This window comes from Poromitra crassiceps (assembly GCF_964638095.1).
Source record: "Poromitra crassiceps genome assembly, chromosome: 12".
Lineage (NCBI taxonomy): Eukaryota > Metazoa > Chordata > Actinopteri > Beryciformes > Melamphaidae > Poromitra > Poromitra crassiceps.
In genome coordinates this window covers 28,337,642-28,360,113 of record NC_139632.1, presented here as the reverse complement: position 1 = coordinate 28,360,113, position 22,472 = coordinate 28,337,642, and the positions used below count along the sequence as shown (strand labels likewise).

Below are 22,472 nucleotides of genomic sequence, written 5' to 3'. Positions count from 1 at the left end.
AATGTGTCACTTGTTAAATGTTAAATAACAACAAATGTGAAAAAAGGTTTATTTTTAAATGCACAGCATACTGTTTACTTGCCTGGCTATCATAGGTTTATCAGAATCAGGCAGGGGATCATGTCTATGTTCCCCGGGTTCTATGTTCCCCGGGTTCTATATTCCCCGTTTTTCACTAACCTCTCCCAGCCCCCACGCCAAACCTAACCTCCCCCCATGACTAAACCTAACCTCCCCCAGACCCTAACCCAAAACCTAACCTCTCCCACCCCCACGCCTAAACCTAAGTTCATAGAAAGGGTTCTATGTTCCCCGGTCCCACAAAAACGGGGAACATAGGACCCGGGGAACATAGGGATGACCCCTCAGGCAGCTATCATAAGATGCAACAATGTGCAGCATCCACATACACCAGTATGTGATTTGTTTTGGAAGCTGGCAGGTTGGCTATCACATATCTACATGTTTAACACCAATCCAAAATGCAACATTCTGTTTCGGGCCAAGTCCTCTGAATACTGGGCGAATGGTAACCAGTAGATGGCGGTAATGCAACAATTCTTTGGATGCCAACCGCCATTAAACACTAAAAAAAGAAGAAGAACGACTTGTCGTGTCGTGACGTAGAATCTGTGCGCCGAGAAAGCACGTGTTTTGTTTTCATGGAAGTTGTGTGCGTGTTGTAAAATCCAGATTATAAGATTTCTGTCGTCGAGTCGAGCGCGAAGCCGCAGCATCAAACATGGGGAAGAAACTCAAAGTCGGAAAGGCCAGAAAAGATAAATTCTACCACTTAGCCAAAGAGACAGGTAACGCTAGGTCACTCATTTCTGTGGTAACCTCAATGTTAGCATCATTAGCATCTAGAGCTTGCTACCTCTTTGGGAAATGTCAACTACTAGGCTTTCAAACTGACACTTCATCCTCTCTTTCCCAGGTTATCGCTCTCGTTCCTCCTTCAAGCTCATTCAGCTGAACCGTAAATTCCAGTTTTTGCAGAAAGCCAGAGCTGTGGTCGATCTGTGTGCTGCTCCGGGCGGATGGTGAGCAGCGTAATTCACTGTTTGACATTTAACACATGTCGCTACTAACACACATCAGGCAAGATAAGTGTTTGGATAGCCTATTAGGGACTTGTGTCATGTGTGTAACTTAGTTAGTTAATAATTTCAAGTCAATAACCATAAACCTTAGTTTTTTTTACCTTAGGTAAAATGGCTTTGAGAGAATGAAAAACATAGTAGCTACATTCAAACAGGTGTGTCCACCCTAACGCACACTTTTTAGTTTAGTTTAGTTTATTTGACATATCCGTTTAAAATACATGAAAGTCAGGCATTAAAAAAAAAACATTGTCAAGGATAACACAAAAAGTCGTGGACTTCTTTCCGTTGTGGTCCTTGGTGTCAACGTATACATAAAACACTTAAAACACATAAAAATACTTAAACACTTAAAACACCAAATTACATAATACATTGTGTACATCCTAACAATCCCTCCCTCCCCTAACGTTACCTGTCTATTCATGGACTTTGGCTAGTAGCCATTTCCTAGCATTCACCTTAAAACTGTGTTGGTTCGTGGTCTGTTTGATGGACAGAGGCAGTTCATTCCACGCCCGTGCTCTTGTGTACGCAAAAGAGCATTGCCCCATTTTGGTTCTACACCTCAGGGGGTTCAGGTTGGCTAAGCTGTACCTAGTCCTGTGGCTGTGTGATTCCCCGGCACTGGAAAAATAGCTGCTTAGGTATGCTGGGGCCCTGTTGTTAACGACCTTGTGTACCATGTTGAGCCTCAGCTAAGTCACTCTGGCCTCAACTGGTAGCCACACGTATACTTTTTGTTTTTTTGTTTTTTTAATTGCTGAGAGCACATTGTTGACACTTCTGATTAGGGATGTTCATCAATTATCGAAAATCGATAATTGATCGTTAAGGATTGGAATCGATCCTGTGGCATTTGGATCGATTTTTTAATTATTAAAAAAAAAAAAAAAAAAAATTTTTTTTTTTGGACTAGGTTTGGGTGGAATTCGTTCCTCCTCGCCCCACTCCATTGCACAGCCGACTAACCTGAGGTGGAGCTTCATATAGTCTCTAGTTTTCTGGCTGGGCACGGGCCTTTGTGCCAACAAAACTGTTTTAAACATGGGAAATTCACCGGGGACAGCAGTGTTGGAGAGGAGACACATTGAAATAAAGAGTTCATTGAGGAGAACACGTTGTCTTTCGTATTTTCTGCCATAGGCATTCATTTTGTTAAAAAAAAAAAAAAAAAAAAATATTGAAAATTTTCTAAGTATTAATAAAATCGATAATCGATAATTGATCGTTAATTTTCACCAATTATCGATTTTGGAAAATTTTCAAAATGAACATCCCTACTTCTGATTCATAATCTCTTACCAGGTTGCAAGTGGCGTCCAAGTTTATGCCTGTTTCCAGTCTCATCATTGGTGAGTGTAACGGTTTCATTACAGCTATCTGATCTGATGATAAACCTAAAATACTATACTTCTGGTTCCTCCCCTTTTTTAATCCATGATCATACTGTTCTTGCTGTTTTTGAGTCTGGTTTTCAAAGATTTATTATGGGATCCTTCTGATGTAGAAACCACAGGATCAAGATGACAGTCCACATTTTCAGAGTTTAAACCAGTGAGCATATCTTGGGTCAATTTTATGAAGCCACCCCGGAAATTGTATTCTTTCGATTGGCCGGGGCCGGCCCGGGGGAATGCCACGTGCCGGTCCAAAAAGAAATTCTGTAACATTATAGTTAATGGGAAAATGACCCGACTTCTCTCTCGGTCTATCTATCTATATACCGTAAATTCCGGACTATAAGGCGCACCGGTCTATAAGCCGCACCTTCAAAGGTGACTATTTTTTTCTTATATAAGCCGCACCGGTCTATAAGCCGCGGGTGTTTTGATGTTTAATTACCATATGTAAGGCTTCGTGCACAGAGGGGATTGTCGGGAAAGAGATGGCTGTTTGGGGAAGCTCCCATTTATTAACATTTCAACAAAACAAAAGTCAGGTCACTAATCCCCAGACAAAATCAGACATTGTGAGATGCTTAAAAATCACCATCGGCGAGATGCTGTGCAGCCAAGAACACAAGTGAAATTCGTTCTCTCGTGACCTGTGGTTCTCAACGTGATGGACGATTCACCTTTCTTGTTAACAGTCCTAGTGAGAGGCAGGTCGAACGTCAAAGGCACTTCATCCATATTTATGATCTGCTCCGGTCCGATGGAATATTCCTTGATCTTTCTTTGTGTGAATTCGCCGAAGTTTGTAATTTTCTCCTGGTAGTCGGGAAGGAGTTGCTGACACAGTCGTCCGCGCCCTGACGGACAGTCCCTTTCGTCTCGGGTTTGTGCATGATCCTTTGCTGCTGCTGCTGTTGTTGTTCCTGTCTCGCTACTGTCAGACATGGCTTTCAGGCTCAATCGCCGCCATCGTCGTAACACAGCCAGTTCTCCATCTTTTGAAGCATGATGTTAGATTACAACGAGCTAGTTGTGTGGCTTAGCCTTCCAAAATGTTGCTGTTAGTTTTTTAGAATGTAATACATAGAATTGGGAATGTTACATTCAATTTCATTCAGACTGTCTTTCAGGCTCAATCGCTGCCTTTTTCCCCCCGGAGCGAGGGTGTTTTACCGTAGTGGCTGAGAGAGAGTAGTGGCACAGTGCTCCAATCAGGTCGCGAGGCACATTTTTTGCAACATCATCCAATCAGGGTCTCGCTCTCATAATGTCTGTCTTGCTCTCGTTCTGCCTCATACCAACATCCATAGATTTTGGAGGTTCCCGAGTGGCCGTTTGCTGGAAAAATCCATAGATAAGCCGCACCGTTATATAAGCCGCAGGGGGCAAAAAAGGCCAAAAAACGGGAAAAAAGCCGCGGCTTATAGTCCGGAATTTACGGTAATTTATTTTATTGACTAACATTTTGACGCAAGATGCGTCTTCATAAGAGTCAAGACTAGTCAAGAGTCATTATGTGTTGGACTGTCAGACCCTGATGGGGTAATGAACTGTTTCCTCCTGTCAGGTATCGACTTGGTGCCCATCAAGCCCATCCCCAACGTGATTGCCCTGCAGGAAGACATCACCAGTGAGAAATGCAGACAGGTGAGGAAGTGAAGCAGTGACATCGGTAACTGCCACACTGCTGCATCGATGTATACATTTTGGATCGCAGAAATGTTGAACCTGGCACTGCCAGATGGTTTGTTTTCACATAACAAATCTGGGAACGAGTCGCCTGAGAAACCATTTGGTGGCAGGCACTTTCAAAACATACCTGGCAGGTGATTGGATGAACCCATCCGTCTTATCACGTCTATCACAGGCTCGCTTATCGCTGGCGTCACACCTAAAGTCTGCCCGTAGCTGCCTCATAGCGTGGCAGGATGGATTTGTCATGTGATCAGGATCTCATGATCTTGCGCCAATCCAGCTGCGTCACAAGCTTAAGAAATGTTGTCACAGTTGCTTGCTTCTTTCCAGAAAGTGCTGTTGTTGTTAATAGTTGACATGCATTTCTAGTTAGCATGTGAAACATTGATATAAATAATCTGATACTATTAAAAACATCCTGTGCTGAGGCATTTGAAAGCTGCATCTTTAAAAAAAAATTAGCAGGATTCAGGCTACTGTAAAATCCTGCACTCTCTTGTCTGTCCCATCCTCAGGCTCTTAAAAAGGAGCTACATACATGGAAGGTGGATGTTGTCCTAAATGACGGAGCCCCTAATGTGGGAGCCAACTGGCAATACGATGCCTTCTCACAGGGTAAGTGGTTCAGATAGTAGCAGACACTGTATGTTGTCAATATTGGCTAAATATGTAATTCATATCGGTGAATTTCCCATTTAGTACAGCAGTCAATGATAGTTATGGTCAAATGAGGCTTTCTGAACCCTTTGAGGCTTTATATGGGTTCACTACTCTCCTCAAATAACACAGTGCATGTGTATGCCATCTGCTGGACAAATAAATGTAGTGCAATCAAGTCGCAGATGCTCCTTTATCAGTTCTGAACATGGAAGCGTTCTGGGATAGTTATGGATGTGATGTGCCATGCACATGCACATTATTGTTTGACTGCTCTAATGTTGAAGACATTGTGTGTTATTTGGCCTGTCTAATTCCATATCGATATTTCTATTTTTGTTAGGAAGCATTTTAGGCTGCTAAAGATCGACTAACATGTCATTTTCACATGGGGCTGGTACAAATACAGATTATGTCTAAGTGTTTTGGCAAAGTATGTAGCCTACTTGGGTGTTGGTGTACTGTGTGTGCTTGGTTTGACTTGGTTTGAGTGTGCCAAGCTGTCAAGCCAAACCAGTCACCTGGTTCAATGAAGTAGTCAACACATTCACATTCACATGCAGCCAAATCAGCCATTTTGTGTCTAAAAGCCAGGAAGTAAAAAAAGACCCACGGGGCTGGAACACCTAAATGGGCTCCAATGTCCTCCAGAGTCCAGGCAAGTGTGAAAGCCAACAGGAGCTTTAATCTGTGTGAGTAGGTAGGCTTCCTACCGTTTCGACACAAAATGGCTGATTTGGCTGCATGTGAAATAGGCTAACTGCTTCATACGTCGTCATGTGATTTTTCCCGGACCAAAGCGAGCTTCGGCACAGTGTACAACTGCCTAGCGAGTAAACGGCGCATGCCTCGGAGCTTCGGTTTCAGACGTTACATCACTAGTCAATGATGTAATTAGTTCTGTTTTTTTTCCTGGTTAAATGTTTCAAATATAACTTGGGATGTAATAAGGAACAGTAAAGCAGGAAGCATTAGGAATTCAGACATTTCCCAGAAGAAATGGCTAATAGGAGTTGCATATCCCATTTATTCATGAAAACGAATAAATGGCAAAAAATGGAAAAAATAAATAAATGGCAAAAAGAAAAAAATCCCCGCTTAGATACGATCACATCCCTGAGCAGTAGATTGGCAGTATACCACCCGGCTTGACTGACGCGATTCAAACTTAATGAACCGAAATCTCCTCCTTCTCCCCCTCCAGCCCACCTCACCCTCATGGCCCTGAAGCTGGCCTGTGAGTTCCTGGCCAAAGGCGGCACTTTCGTCACCAAGGTTTTCCGCTCCAAAGACTACCAGCCACTGCTCTGGATCTTCCAGCAGTTTTTCAAGAAGGTGCAGGCCACCAAGCCACAGGCGTCCAGGAACGAGTCCGCTGAGATCTTCGTCATCTGCCAGGGTCAGTGGAGATGGACAAGTAGAGCTTTCATTTTTAAGGGTTTTTGAACAGGTTTTTATTTTATTAAATTTTTATTCAATTATTTTCATACCACTGGAGGTTCCTATTTTCCTAGCCCATTCTTCTTCTTCATCATCTTCATCTTCTTCGTAGGTTTTGTTGCACCGGATAAAATTGACAGCAAGTTCTTCGACCCCAAATATGCATTCAAAGAGGTCGAGGTTCAGGCAAAGACGGTGAAGGAGCTGGTTCCTGTCAAGAAGCCAAAGGTGTGTGTGTCTGTGGTTTGACACAAAATAATTATTTCTGATCATATACTATAGTATCACATAGGTCATATACAATAGCATTTAACTGATGTGGAGTGCCAGATGGGTCAGGGTGGGGTTTAGTACATGAGGACAATTCATATCGTGCTACAATGTATGCCAAATCTACTTTCTAATGCTTTCCTGTGATTATTAACATTGCCTCATGGTTTAACAGACCACATCTGACACCTTGGTACGCTAAAACAAACCAAACCAAACATCTATCCATCTGCTGACTAACTAACCTCTTCTGTTCCAGGCGGAGGGATACACAGATGGCGATCTGACGCTCTACCACAGTTTCACACTGACTAACTTCCTCAAAGCTGAAAACCCGATAGACTTCCTGGCCAAAGCCAGTGAGGTGAGATCTCCGTATTTGTTTATCTTGTCAAAGACAAAGGCTGGGAGGGTTGAAGTCATTTGTACAGGTTGCACTGTAGCCTATAAGTTTAAGCCTGGGAAATGTAATCTTAAAATTCAACTTTAGTGGGTCACAAGATCATTTTGGGTGGTCACATGACTTATGGGATAGGAAAAAAATATCATCCTCCAAACCTCCTCTGATAATCAAATGAAATTACCTGATGGGGATTTTTTTGGGGGTTGCATCATGCAACCCCAAATAATCCCCATCAGTTAATTTCATTAGAATTTTGGACGGTTTACGTTTACACTGACTTCAAGGCGGTTGAAATTCTAATTCGGGGTGGTTCCGGGGTGGCGATGTCATTCTGCTACTGCTGTTATTATTATTATTTTTTTATATATTTTTTTTTCATATTTTACATTTTTATAGAACACAAACAAGACAAAACAGACAAACAGGCTCAGACACAGGGGAAAGAAAGACAAAACAAAACAATATAATCAACTTTACAAAGTGGTGCCGCCAGCCACCTAAGGTGCTTATGTTCTTGTAAACGATATACTTGGGATTTCACTCAAGGGGTCTATGGGAAGCCTAGGGGTGACGCGAGTCACCCGTCACCCCTAGCCTCGTTGAGGTAGACCAAAAACGGGTCCCAGATAGTCACAAACTTTCTAAGTGTATTGGTTCTCAGGAACCTAAGTCTCTCCATGCGTATAACAGAGGTCATGTCCGTCAACCACAATTGGAAAGAGGGTGGAGAGGGAGATTTCCATTCCTTCAGAATTTGTTTTTTGGCAACAGTTGTCCCCAGTGTCAGAGATTGTTGCACAGCTGTAGGAAAGTTCAGAGAGGACTCTGAGCAGCCGAAGATGGCGAGTTCTGCCTCCGGCTGAAGGGCCACCCCGTAGGCCTTAGAGTACCAGTCAAATATTCTGGCCCAGAATCCCGTCAGTGAAGGGCATGCTACTGCTGTTATTACGGTGAAAGTAATGCAAAAGTAGTGTAATAAGTAACGAGTTACTCTACACAGATGGTAATATTGTAAAGTAACATTACTTTCAAATGAAAGTAACTAGTAATATGGAGTATATTACATTTTGAAAGTAACTTGCCCAACACTGGGTATGATACGGCATAAATGTTGTCTTTTCCTGGTTTTAAAGACTACATTACAGTAAGACAAGTGTAGGCTGGTGACATTTTAAAGTAGAATGTTGTAACTCACTCACTTTTTCATGTATACACCGAGACTTCACAAATTGTTTGGTCATGGAAATTTGTTTTGAAGTCATGGAAAAGTCATGGAAATCCATTGGTCAAAATGTGTAGGAACCCTGTATGGGGGTCGCAAGTAGGCATCACTTTGTTTTAAGGGGTCACGCGCAAAAAAGTTTGAGAACCCCTGATGCAGAGAAGATTAGGCTGATGGGAAGAAGCATTCCTGTCTTGACTTGTCTTGACCATCGTATTCGGGCTCCTGTCTTGTTCATCCAGATTACCATCGACAACCCAGACCTGGAGTCTCTCTCAGTCACCAGTGATGAGATTAAGCTGTGTTGTCGTGACATCAAGGTCCTGGGCCGCAAAGAGCTCCGGTAAGCATTTCCCTTCATAGTCGTGTGCTGCCTAGGGCTGAGTATCCATAAATGACTATTGGCACTGTACCAATTTTTAGTATATATTATGGAATTTAAGGCATCACCAGCCAGGTATTCATAGTATTCCCATGATGTTACATACATTTCCTACCAATATGGCTGGCGCTTTTTCAATACACAGTGGCTGTTTTTGTCATTTGATTGTAATCACCTGTTGATTGATTACAATCACCTGTTATTGTCCTACCAAGATGGCCGTGGGATGATGTATCAGAATACTATGGATTGGAAGGTATTGAAAACCTTCACAGTGTTGCATTGTTGCAGTTACAGTGTTAATTTCTATGAATTGTTATTGAGAAAATACATTCAATATGGGTTGATTCTGTTTAAGAAAGCGAATAGTATATTCAAATGTAACAGATAATATGGCTTCACAACAGAAACAAGGTTTAAGTTGGGTCACATCTTAAATTAAAGGTGCTATGTTTAAACATTTGTAATTGTAAACATCAATATATTACCAAAATAAAATTATGATACCGTAGGATGATTTCGGTAAACAATTGAGATCATTGTCAAGATTAGTTGCATCTATATCATGCCAGTGGTATTGTTAGGGGCTGTGCACATTGGACCTGTGTATTTGAGAAGCCAGTGCCCTTCTGCAATTTGATGTTTACAGTACGAACAATAAACAGACGAAACTAGCTGGCTACCGTCCGTGTGATCGTTGCGGTGAAGTGAGACTGAAACAGATTTGAAACTAACCATATTAGATAAAACAGGGGACATAATTTGCAGTTGAAAAAAGGTAATATATCGCAATATTTTTTAAATTGCAATATATTGTATTGTGATTTAAGTATCGTGATATCGTATTGTGGGGACTCTGGTGATTCCCACCCCTCGAATCCTGACCCTCTAACATCTTGCTAGCCCCCCCTTTTCCCTGGTCCACCATCCACATCCCCTCCCCCTACCCAGCCCTCCAATCCCGACTCTCTACAACTTTACTATCCCTAGCTACGGCGCCTCTTCCCTAGCCCTACCCCTTTCACGAAACGTCCGTGAGTGAGTAAGCGAGTGAGTGAGTGCCGTCTTCTGACCCCCGAGGGGCCTGGCACCGTGGGGAAAATTATACCTACTGTTGTCATCCCAACCGGACGGCACGGTGGCTCAGTGGTTAACACTGTTGCCTCACAGCAAGAAGGTCCCGGGTTCGAACCCCGGTCCGTCCCAGGTCCTTTCTGTGTGGAGTTTGCATGTTCTCCCCGTGTCCATGTGGGTTTTCTCCGGGTGCTCCGGTTTCCTCCCACCATCAAAGAAAGACATGTATGTTAGGGTTAATACTCCTGTCAGTGCCCCTGGCCAAGGTACTGCCAAAAAGAACTGGAGTTGGTCCCCGGGCGCTGCACAGTGGCTGCCCACTGCTCCTAGTTCTAGGAAGGTTCCTAGTAGAGGATGGGTCAAATGCAGAGGATGAATTTCCCCCAAGGGGATAAATAAAGGATAACTTAACTTAACTTAACTTAACCGACTGAGCTGTCCTTAGTGATGTGTGTGTGTTCCTCCATTCATCCCAAGCTTGCTGCTGACCTGGAGGTCCAAACTGAGGAGATACGTGGCCAAGAAACTGAAGGACGAGGCCAAGCAGCCCGACCAGGAGATCAAGTAAGCTCTTTACCATGGCCGTATAAAAAAAAAGACACTGAAAACACAACCAAAAATAAAAAAATGTATTCGGTCCCCAATGCCCGTACTGAGATGGGGAAAAGGGGTTTTAAGTATGCTGCGCCCTCCACGTGGAATGTCTTACAGGGTGAGTTGCATGTTAGGGAGCTAGTCTCGTTAAGGGTGTTTAACAGTATGATAAGGGAATTCGTGCCGGGGGAGATGGGCTGTAATTGTTTCAGCTAGAAGATTGCTTTGTTTACAATACATCCCTGTCACATGTTTGTAAATATTGTAATGTACACCTGTTTCTTATTTGAAATGTAATTTGTACATCTTTGTAAATTGCTTTTATACTGTGTGTATGTAACGGAATGTGGCGGCTGCTTTTCTTGGCCAGGACCCCCTTGTAAAGAATAGGGCTATTCCTGGTTGATAAATAAATATTAATTCATTCATCTCTGCCAATATGTAGCACTGCAGTTAAAACATCAAAATACGCTCTTTGCTTTATCCTTAGCTTAAGTTCAGATGAAGAAGCAGCGGGTGATTCAGAGGAAGAGCCAGAGAAGAAGAAAACACCTGAGGAGGAAGAGGAAGATGAGGAGCAAGAGATGGAAAAGAAGCTGGCAGAGATGAAAGCTGACGAGGTGGCTGAGCTCAAACGGTAAGACAGAGTTGGTCAGAAAATCTTTTTCAGGAGCATGATTTACCATTTTTTTCCTCCAAGGTTTTTGTTTGGATTTAGTGTATTTTGTCTTCCTGACTACATTACATTGTAATTAGTAGACGCTGTTGTCCAAAGTGACTTAGCCTACAATATGTATGTTATGTATTGAATGTATAATCACTGAATCAATTGAAAATAAAGAGGCGTTTTAAAAAACAAACTTGTAACAACTATGCATCATGTAATTACGTTGTCATTTTGCCTGGCATCAGGAAGAAGAAGAGGCTCCTGAAGGAGAAGAGGAAGCAGAGGGAGAGGGTGGAGTTGAAGATGGACCTGCCGGGCGTCTCCATCGCCGACACCAGTGACTGCTGCATGTTCTCCCTCAACACCGTCAACAAGGCCAAGGTGACCACACACACAGAAGTCCCTTTCAGACATGCCTTGGAATTCAGGAGTCATCTAGATGTTACCCAGGTGGTGCTGTATGTATCAACACAATTGGCCGCAGTATGCACACTCCCATGACACTCCTTTGACCTGGATCTGTGACCTTTGACCTGGATCTGTGACTAGGCTAGGTGTCTAGTCTCAGGTCCAGGTTGGAGCCCCAGAGCTTGTGTGTGTGTGTCTGCCCCCGCCCACCTCCTCACAGGCTCTGCAGAGAGAGAGACTGAGAAAGCCCGCGAGACCGTTCTAAATACACAGGATATGATGTTAAGATCCAGAGTGCTGGGGACTCTGCATGGCAGGGGCGTCGACCTCCCTGAGCCGAGCTTGCGCCTGACCGCGCCTGACCGCAACACATTATTATTATATAAATAGTCGATGTGATTTTCCAAATGAAGCTGTAACTCGCTCCGTGTGTCAGCCAACAGGCGACGTGTTGCTTGATTGAAAACCGCTCGCCTTGGCTCTTTCAGCAAAGCTTCGCCTTCAAAATAGGACATTTTTGGACGTGAGGGTCGTCCTGCTTCCCAGTATTGAACATTGCTCATAGGATATCGGGACCTATCGCCAGAATAAAGCGTTTTTTCACAAAGTGGAGAATTGCTTTCTATATCTCTGATGTAGTGTACATTGACACATGTTAAAAGTCTGCCTCGCATAAACCCCGCAGCACACTACATCATGCCCCTTCGCTGGTGTTTATACCAGTTAAAATAATACTTGGCCATCATTTTTTGGATGTTGGGTCAATCTTGTATGTTACCTTGATATACAGAAGCAAAATGTACTGAAGTTCACCCAATATTGGCTGGGAAAACGCTGTTCTAAATAGAGTTGTTTTCGATACCGATACCAGTATCGGAAATGCCTCTGATACTGCCTAAAATGCTGAATCTGGTATCGGCGAGTCTATGCAGTGATCCGATACCACGTAATTTATTAGCCCTGAAAAAAGTAGTTTCACCCAGATAAAATCGTTTTCCGTTAAAGCCGTTTTCCCGGAAATCAAACGGTTTAACCTGAGCCAGTCTATACAACAATGATAGCAAGCAATCATATCACATCCATACAGGGTTAGTAGTATATAGCTGTTAAAACAATTATAATGCATAAAAAATGCACTGGTATCAGATTGGTACTCCATATCGGCCGTTATGCAAGTTCAGGCAACTGTGAATTTTGTGAACCGTATCAGAACATCTGAACCTGTTCAGTACTCCTGTTCATATCCAGAGTCAGCCAGACTTCCTACTGGTGCTAATTTAATGTAACGCTTGCGTTTCACTCTCTCCCTTTGTCCTGCAGGCGCTGGTGGAGATTTCCAAGGGGGACATGCAGGGAGCAGACGCCCTGGTGGAAGGAGAAGACTACCTTGAACTGTCTGAGGAAGAGGAGGATGAGGAGGACAAAATGTCCCTGGCTTCTGATCTAGACGATGAAGACATGGAAGAGGTGGAGCAGAGAGAGAAAGAACTGGAGAAGGCGGCGGCGCCAAAGAAGTAAGCGGTTGAAACTTTGAGTCTTGGTTGAGTGTTTGACAGCAGGTCAGTCCAGGAGTCATGGTTCTGAACAGGCAGAGCGACTGGTTTGTAGCGATGCAGCAATATTGGCTTTGATATCCAGTATCGGGCTGAAACACAAAAGATAAAATAAGTTAATACTAAAATGCAATATTTAAAAGTAAATGCAATGTAAAAGTAAGGGATTGGATTGATACTTGTTATCACCTGATTCTCAGACTGTTTTCTATTCAATCCTTAAATTTGAAGCAAATTAATTTCTAGCTAGTTTGAGGAAACCTGCTCACATTGCTCCCCTGATTATTAATAAAATGGTTTATGCCCATGCATTATACATGAATGATTAATATAGGTCAATAACCCAATATTTGGAAATAATTGAGTCCATTCCATACAAATAATACAAGTGTCATACATCCATTGATCTCTAATTTGATGATTGTCCTGTGTGTGTGTGTGTGTGTGTGTGTGTGTGTGTGTGTGTGTGTGTTCGTTCCAGAGTAACATTCCAGGAGGAAGAGGAGGATGAAGGAGAGGAAAGCGGCTTGCTGGTGGAGCTAGAGGGAAAGGACGAGAAGAAAGAGCGAGAGACCAGCCTGTGGTTCAGCAAGGTTTGTCCACGTCATCTCCTGTGCCTTCACACAGCTGCTGCTCTGTCACACAGCTGCTGCTCACAGCTGCTGCTCTGTCTGTCACACAGCTGCTGCTCTGTCTGTCCTATGAATGAGTTGATTTCTGACTTGTGACTCTGCCTTCCTTCCTGGTCGCTCTGCAGGGAATTTTCTCCGAGATCGACCTGGAGCAAGATGAAGAGAGCGAACTCCGGCAGACCGAGTGGCTCCAGAACAAGAAAACAGGTAACTGTCTTCCCTGTCAAGTAAAAAAAAATATATATATATAAAAGATGTCCGCCATTTGAAAAAAGTGACACAAACTTAAAAATGATTGATAGTATGAAATTGAAACAAATGAGTGCTTGATGCAGAATGGAAATTAACAGCCAATGATGAAGAAAGGAGCCACTAAGGTCAAAGCAGGAGCCTGGAGTCAGGAAGTCATCTTGAATAAATGTGTTTTATATATCTTGGCCAAGAGGAGCAATCTTGTACATTCACGGATGAAGTCTTGAATATTGAATACGTGTATTTCATATATCTTGGCCAAGAGGAGCAAACTTATACTTTAATCATGGATGAAGTTAGAAGTAGGGATGTTCATCAATAATCGAAAATCGATAATTGATCGACTTTTATCGATTTTTTATATATATATATATATTTTTTCAAATAGGCCTAGATGTGCTGAACTATAAGATTGGATTACACTATGTGGTCGCAACCAGGTGAGGGTGCAATGGGAGACAGAGAAAACTGAACAGAACACCTCTGGGTGGGGCTATGGACATGGTCTCACTGGGCTGGCTGCAGTGAGAACAGCAACAGCACATTATAGTCGGCACTCAGCCAGACGAGGAAATGAAGCGAGCGAAGCTAAGTTTTGTGTGGGACCATTTCGAGTTGAAAGACGACGTCGTTCATTGCAAGAACTGCGATGCCGTTTATAAGTACAACACGGCTACGACGCCAATGATTCACCACTTGAACAGCGTACATCCGAGCCTGGTTAATGAGGAAGGCGCCTCGTCCTCTCAGCCTACCATCACTTCGGTGTTAGCGGCGAGGAGATGTGATGGCCGGCGTACAGAAAAGATCACCCAGGCTTTCTGCAACCTCATCGAGACAGATATGCTGCCCAATACATATTGTTGAGGTCAACGGTTTTCGACACCTGATCAATGTGATTGAGCCAGCGTATGAGCTTCCCTCACGGAGTACCATTACCAGGTGGATTGAAAAGCTAAACATGCAAATGTGCAAAGTCTGCAAACATGCCAAATGAACAGCCTTGTTGGAGAGGAGTGTTGGATCTTGAAATAAAAATTTCATTGAGGAAAACACGTTAGTATTTTCTGCCATAGGCATTTTGTATTTTTTTTTTTATACTATTAATATTATCGATAATTGATCGTTAATTTTCCCGAATTTCGATTATGGAAATTGAGTCAAAATGCCCATCCATAGTTAGAAGCTTACACACCGATGGATTGTATGTCAAAGATACTTATACACAAGGCAGAATCAGGTTTTCGTACATGAGGTTACAAATGGTTTGACATGCATACGGAGCGATCAGGAAGGCAGTTCACAGGTGACCACACAGTTTATCTGTTGCTATCTAATGATCCTGTAATATGCTGACGTCATTGGATGGGGACAGTGCACTGTAACTGAGAGGTCCTGGGAGAGATGAACTGGAGAATGTGGGTCAGACGCTGTTCTTAAAATAAATGGTGTGTGGGGGTGTGTGTGTCTAATTTTGACTCTACAATATATACTATATTACTAATATACTGTAAGTATTAATAACTATCTCTAACCGAAATGTAAATGTATGTGATTACATTAAACTAATGACTGATGTGATTTAAATTGTCTATCAGTTTTAAAGGATGCTAGGTCTTTGATTAAGTCCATGATTGACAACATTATGCCAATTTTATAAACTGGATATTCTATATTCTATAGATGTAAAATGATCTACTACTATATATAGCGTTTTGGAATTGAACTCTTCAAATAAAAAAAACAAATACAGAAATCAAAAAGTAAGGAATTCTATGAGTAAAATTAAACAAGCTAAAATTCTTACCTCAACAAAATAAATCAAGATCACAGGCAAATACAACTGAATTGGATTTCAGAAATTAATCAATGATAAAATCAAGAAATTGTAATAATTAAACCTTCATTTACTGTGACAGAAGTGGTTTCTGCCCAATTTTAAATGACACACGTCACGGATACTAGAAAAGGTGGGATTTGCATTATGTATATTGTTGAATCTCCATCACATTGACAAAAACACAAGCAATAATAAGCTCTAATGAGTGATCTAAAGGCCAGGCTTTTTCACAGTAAGGACATTCTCTATCTTTTGGAAAAGATCAAAAAAGGAAGGCTGAGGAGGAGGAAGAGGAGGAGCCTGCCCAGCCAGAGGAGGAAGAGGCGGGACCTTCACAGGAAGCTGAGAAGCAGAGTGACAGTGACTCGGACGATGACAGCAGCGATGACGAGAAGTAAAAACTCATTTACTGTGGCAGTCTACACTGCTCTTTCTCCCAGATATGATATAAATAATCAAATGCTGTTCAAATTAGTTTTTTTGCTTTATATTAGGGCTGTCCCCAAATACCATTTTTGGGCTTCAAAGGTTCATTGACAAGTATTCGAATATATTTGAAGCTTCGACGGGGGCAGGGTGTGGGGGGCACGAAGGCCATGACAAAAATTGGACTTCAAGGATTTTCCTTTTTATTGAAATGAAAACTGCTACAAAATGTGCAATAATCATATCAAATAAATTACAGCCATAGCCTAAAATAAAAACTAATTTGCTCAACTCATACAGTATGTAGGCCCCTGCTAGCTTCATGGTCAAACTGTCAGTTTTAGTGTTGGTAAGTAATGTTAGATGAGAGCTGTGAAGCACAAAACTATCATTAAGGTTAAATGTCCTTGTCTGAGAGAATAAGTAATAAGTAATGTCGATGCATAATGAATAATATTAGGTTACTATAAAAAAAAAAAAAACACACAAAGCATTGGAATACTGATTTGGGCATCGATTTACCATGGCATCGATTGAAGCTTCGGGGCATTCGGGTCAGCCCTACTTTATAGAGAACCAAAGTGAACGTCACTTCCTGCTTTTCTCCCTGTGCCAGCGTGTGAAAAATATGAATGGTTGTGTATGGAGAGATAGGTTACTTTTTTGATCCCATTTGAATTGTGCCACGGGGCACACATGTTAAATTTCGTCAATTTAAAAGATAACTATGCATGTCAAGAAAGTCCCAGTTTGTCCTGCAACTGAAACGTAAAGTTTAGTTTTGTGAATCAACTACATCTCGTGTCGCACATATATGTCACACCATCAACAACAATGGACTGGCAGGAGAGACGTCACTTACGAGAATGGTTGTGCATAGTCCTTTTGATTTATAACTTATAGTGCCACAGTTTTACCACAAACTGCGACTTTCTCGACTTGCAGAGTTATCGTTTACATTGACAAACCTGACGTGTACTCCCGTGGCACAATTGAAACGGGATCAAAAAAGTAGTGTATCGCTCCGTTCACCACCGTTCAAATTTTTTCCACACTGGTACAGGGAGAAAAACAGGAAGTGACGTTCACTTTGGCTCTCTATCCAGGCTTATCAATATAAATTATTATATTTATCTTATATTTATTGTGAAATTTGTTAATTGAGGACCTGTGTGCCTACTTTCCTCAGTTGAAATAATTTCATGTAATCAAAAGAAACCGTTGCTTAAAGTCATGATTAAAAGAATATAATTTATATACAATTCTGCTTGTTGTAGGGAGATTGCCAGGATGAAGCTGTCCAAGGGAAAGGGAGGACTCTCAGGATTGCCCGATGAAGACGGAATCCAGGTTGTTCCTGTAGAAAGCACCAGTAAGTACCAGAAACATTTACATTTCAGGATTTAAACTAGGGATGCACCGATATGAAAATTTTGGCCGATGCCGATAACCGATATTAACATTGCTGTTATGGCCGATAACCGATATTTACCGATGTCGATATGATCTGTATAAAACCACATTTTTATGATCATCACATTTTGTACATACTGAAAAACACATGTTAACACTGAATTTGAAAAAGTTATGCATTTCTTTATTTGCAAAGCCTTTGGAAAAGCCCATAAATCATAGATTTACTGCATTATTTCATATCAATGTGAAGAATTTGGCTGATAATGATAACCGATATTAACATTGCAACATCTGACCGATACCGATATGACCGATATGTTAAAAAATCGGCCGATACTGGCCGATACCGATATGATTGCCGATATATCGTGCATCCCTAATTTAAACCAGGTAATGATTTGCGAGAGGTGTGCGCAGACACTGAATACCAACAGTCCATGTCACAGTAACCTGGTTATTAGGGGAGTAAGCCAGGCATCTTACCCAGGTTTCGCTTACCTGGGTTATGATGATTACATGCAGCGACCCAAAACCAGTCAGTGTTTCTACCTGTTTAACAGTTAATGTTCTTTTTCAAATGTTCTATGAACACATGCAGGCCGGCAAGTTGCGTGTCATCTGATTCTCTGCTATGCTATTTGCGTAATCTACACCCGGAAAAACTGCGTCAGCTACATAGTAAATAGAATTCACAGATGTCCCTCTCAACATCCGGGCAACGGATTTCAAAACGGGTGGCAGGCAGCGGGCTTACCTAGCGTAGAGAACAGCTAGCTAGCTAGTTAAGATAAAACACGATTAAAAAACACGATTTCAGACGGAAGCCCATCTTTATTGTCACACGAACACACTACAACACATGCATGCGGCCACAACACACACTCATGCTGACGGTGGCCGGTGAAATATGTCCTCTGCATTTGACCCATCCAGGCTTGTCCTTTCCTCCGGGGGGCAGGCCAGGAGCAGTGGTCGCTTTTTCTTTCCAGCGCCCGGGGACCATCATTGGACCAACTTCAGATGTTGTCGTCACTGGTCGGATGACGATATTCTGCATGTTTTTAGTGGGGGGTTATGTACGGAGGAACCCCCTGGGGGGTACAGGGAGAACATGCAAACTCCACACCAAAAGGCCCTTTCAACGAGATAGCCCACCTGGGCAGTAAGCACTGAAGATATGGGGGGGTCACAACTCCAGCGTCCCAGGCGAGAATCGAACTCAGGACCTTCTAGCTGTGAGGCGACAGCGCTACCGACTGCGCCACCGTACCCCACTCGCTTGTCCTGAGTCAGTCGAATTTACATTACAAATGACTATTTTTCCACTTATAGGCATACAGTATATGCAATCGTCCCATTTGAGCAACTAAATACAATTTATGAACACAATTAATGCATTTGTCAAACAATTAACTATTTGGCAAACAGTGTGGTTAATCAACATTGGCAGGACATGACTCATAAAAATATGAAATATTTGAAAAAATGACAATACACTGGAGGGTGGCTTTAAGAAACTTGATGTGGTATATTCTCTTTCTCCCCAGGTAAGCGAGCCAGGATCCTGGATGCAGAAGGTTTGGCCCTCGGACTTCAGATCGCTACGTCCAAAAAGAGAGCCAGGGACCTGGTTGACGGCTCCTTCCACAGGTGTGTGTGTGTGTGTGTGTGTGTGTGTGTGTGTGTGTGTGTGTGTGTGTGTGTGTGTGTGTGTGTGTGTGTGTGTGTGTGTGTGTGTGTGTGTGTGTGTGTGTGTGTGTGTGTGTGTGTGTGTGTGTGTGTGTGTGTGTGTGTGTGTGTGTGTGTTCATGATACAGGCGCAAACCTTTTAGACCACAGCACTTTTTTCCCCGCACGCCCCATCCCACAAACACCACCCATATCCCCCTGGCCTAGCCACTAATCCTACCCACCCCCTCTCTAGCACCTTCCTATCCCAATGGCCCCTTTTCCCCTCATTTGTTTTTTTAGTTTCCTTGGCAGATGAGGCAAAAAGTTAATTTCCGACACTGACTATATCTCATTTTTGTCCAATGACACCAAAACCGAACTCTAAATCCAACTCATTGAGTAAACGTAATGGACAGTGGTTTAGTCCTCAGCAGTGAAAAGTGGTATTAGAACATCCCAAGTATGAACTGAGGGGGCAGATTTGTTTGGTTGCATTGAAGTCAATGCGGAAGTAGTCTCTCCCCAGACTCAAATATTACGTTGAGTCGCTGCGCTCCGCATACTACATAAATGAGTCTGTGCCAGTTCACAGCCACTGCTGGTTTTCAAAGGCGGGTTGAAATTGAAATGAATGAGTGACAGGTCATAGCATCGATGAGAGAGCGGTTCAAAAAATGGGCTGTGCCTCCCGTGTCGTCTGATCGCAAAGTTGTTACTGATTGGGGAGGACTGAATCCATCACTGGCATATGACTGGCCAAACGAACGGTTCCCTCCCATAACCAGCCGGCTGAGGGAAAGTGTCCCAGACCCAGAGAGAGATCTGCAGCATGCAGTAACATAGTGTATCAGCGTAAGAACTCTCATGGGTCTGGCGTTGAGACTAATGCGGAAGTACCAACAAATTGCAGTTCCTCGAATGGCCACTTGAGGCTGGCTCCAAAAGGGAGTCGTTCCCCATTCTTGCTGTCAACTTCCGTCCTGTTGGTCCGGGTAGTGTAGCGGTAGATAACCTGCCTACCAACACGAGGGTTGCAGGTTCGCACAGCCAACCAAATAAATAAAAAAAGGTCTGTCTGAAGGCATTTTTGTTTCTGACTCTGGGAAGATGAGAAAAACAGTCAAATCCCCCCAAACTACTGTATCTCTGAACTATCTTTAACCAAATCACACATTCAGGCTATTCTATGTTATCTCCTTTTGATAACGAATGTAATAACTAACTAACTTCCATTCACTGAGCCTCCCCTGAAACAGCTTGGAGCCCCCCTGGGGAGGCCCGCCTCCCACTTTGAAAACCTCTGGTCTATGATATGAAGGCATCACTCCGGTCTGCGTTGTGTTCCAGATTTGCGAGCTCTGAGGAACACTGGGACGTGCCCGAGTGGTTCGTGGACGACGAGCGGAAACACCGGAGGAAGCCGGTGCCGGTGACCAAGGAGATGGTGGAGGAGTTCAAGGAGAAGTGGAAGGAGATCAATGCCCGGCCAATCAAACGAGTGGCAGAGGCTAAGGCCAGGAAGAAGAAGAGGGTGAGAGAGGGGAACTATTGATCTGTAGATGATGTCTGATAGATGATAGGGAATTCAAGGCTTCTGCATTTTAGTAGCCATCGACTCCCAAAAAGTAGTTGACTATTATAAATTCACCAGTTTTCTACTTCTTTGTCATAATACCCGGATGTCAAATTGTTACTTTTGTTTCACCCATAACTTAGTTAGATATTTCAGTGCATGACATCATCATGTGCCAATGTTGTTGAAAACAATACGAAATCAAACGTTAAATAAACCCTTTTTTTTCATGTCTGTTTCTCTGTGACTTTACCAGATGCTGAAGAAGATGGAGTCGGCAAAGAAGAAGGCAGAGGCGGTCGTCGACACTGTGGACATTTCTGAGAGGGAGAAGATGGCTCAGCTGAAGAGGTACAACACCTCACCTCTCATCTCTTTCATCATAAGGATAGTCAATTACACTTTTTACCTGTGTGACCCAGAGCAGGGTATTTACTATTTATATCCATTATTTTACTATTACTGCATTAATCCAGCAGACAAATAGAACTACAGATATTCGGTGTAACTACAGCTACAGCTGAACGATAATTAAATTATTATAATTTATCGGCTTTCAGTGGAAACATATTGTGATATGATATGCTGATTTTGTGAAAGCGTGACACAATTCTGCAGTCTAAATAGATGATGACAAGATAATTTTATTTAAAAAAAATGGACAAAATCAGGTATGGTATGAATATTATTTGAACATTTCTGTTTATGATTCGTTTCAAAATTAACTTTTCACAGGACAGTTTGATGTCGGTTTTCTTGACAAAATGATACACATACAGCATATTGAACACTCTGTAATGGCAAAAGTCAACCTCAATCAGTGACCAAGAATTTGCAGGCACATGTTGGCCTTTAATCAGTGTATGAATTTAGTGGGGGGCAAGGGCAAAAATGCCTGTGGAAATCTCAGAAATGCCCCTAAAAACTGATTGAGGGGCAAAAATTGCCCCCAAGATTCTAAGAGTAATTTACCTCACTGTCTGATGTTTTGTTTTGTGTCCCCCCCCCCCTCCGATCTTCTCAGTATCTACAAGAAAGCAGGCGTGGGGAAGGAGAAGAGAGAAGTGACATACCTCGTGTCTAAGAAGGGCGCCGGCAAGAAGGTGCGTCGTCCCGCTGGCGTCAAGGGAGTGTTCAAGGTGGTGGACAGCCGCATGAAGAAAGACATGCGTGGGATGCAGAGGAAAGAACAACGCGCCAACGGAGGCAAAGGGAAAGGAGGCAAGAAGGGAGGCAAAGGAAGGCCGATGAAAGGTGGCAAAGGAGGGATGAAGAGCGGTAAAGGGCGTAAAGGAAAAAAATAAATATGATCTATCACTCTCACAGTCCTGCCTTCCCATCTGACTATTGAACGTTACCTGCTGCCATGTTGCAGGTGGCCACTTGTAAGGATCAGCGAGCTAAGACGGCTGCCACAGTTTCAGCTCCTGCTCAGTCACATCAAGGCCTTCTCTCTAACACCCTTGACCACGATTCCTTCAGTCCATGAAAACTTGGGGCATCTTCTTGGGATATTAAAGTGATGTTCTCTGTTTCTTATAAAGGATTTTTAATTACCTTTACAAAATCCAGTGTTGAATGGAGCTGTTTCAGTGGATAACAAATTCACCATCTGTAGGATCTTAATGTACCGTAATTGGATAGAAATGCATGTGCTTTCCAGAAACAAACATCAAACTTGTAAATATTAATTATAAAGTACATATTTGGCAATAAATATGTTTTGTTGAAAAGTGTGAATCTTTAATCCATGGTTTCTACATTTTCCATTTCTATATTGTACTTTTCCACGTCTGA

At 42.6% G+C, this 22,472-nt stretch overlaps 1 protein-coding gene across 1 annotated transcript; it reads left to right on the top strand.

The window, feature by feature from the left end:
* The first annotated feature begins 657 nt into the window (after window positions 1–657).
* On the top strand, window positions 658–22,389 carry ftsj3 (FtsJ RNA 2'-O-methyltransferase 3). Its single transcript, XM_083647975.1, has 21 exons — window positions 658–809; window positions 938–1,043; window positions 2,412–2,458; window positions 4,068–4,147; window positions 4,711–4,810; window positions 6,057–6,251; window positions 6,405–6,520; window positions 6,822–6,926; window positions 8,430–8,530; window positions 10,121–10,207; window positions 10,728–10,874; window positions 11,150–11,285; window positions 12,633–12,826; window positions 13,347–13,458; window positions 13,623–13,704; window positions 15,851–15,983; window positions 17,293–17,387; window positions 18,979–19,081; window positions 20,450–20,633; window positions 20,932–21,026; window positions 21,700–22,389. The coding sequence occupies exons 1-21, from the start codon at window positions 743–745 to the stop codon at window positions 21,977–21,979; spliced, it is 2,565 nt and encodes an 854-aa protein (XP_083504101.1). The 5' UTR covers window positions 658–742; the 3' UTR covers window positions 21,980–22,389.
* Window positions 22,390–22,472: the final 83 nt, after the last annotated feature.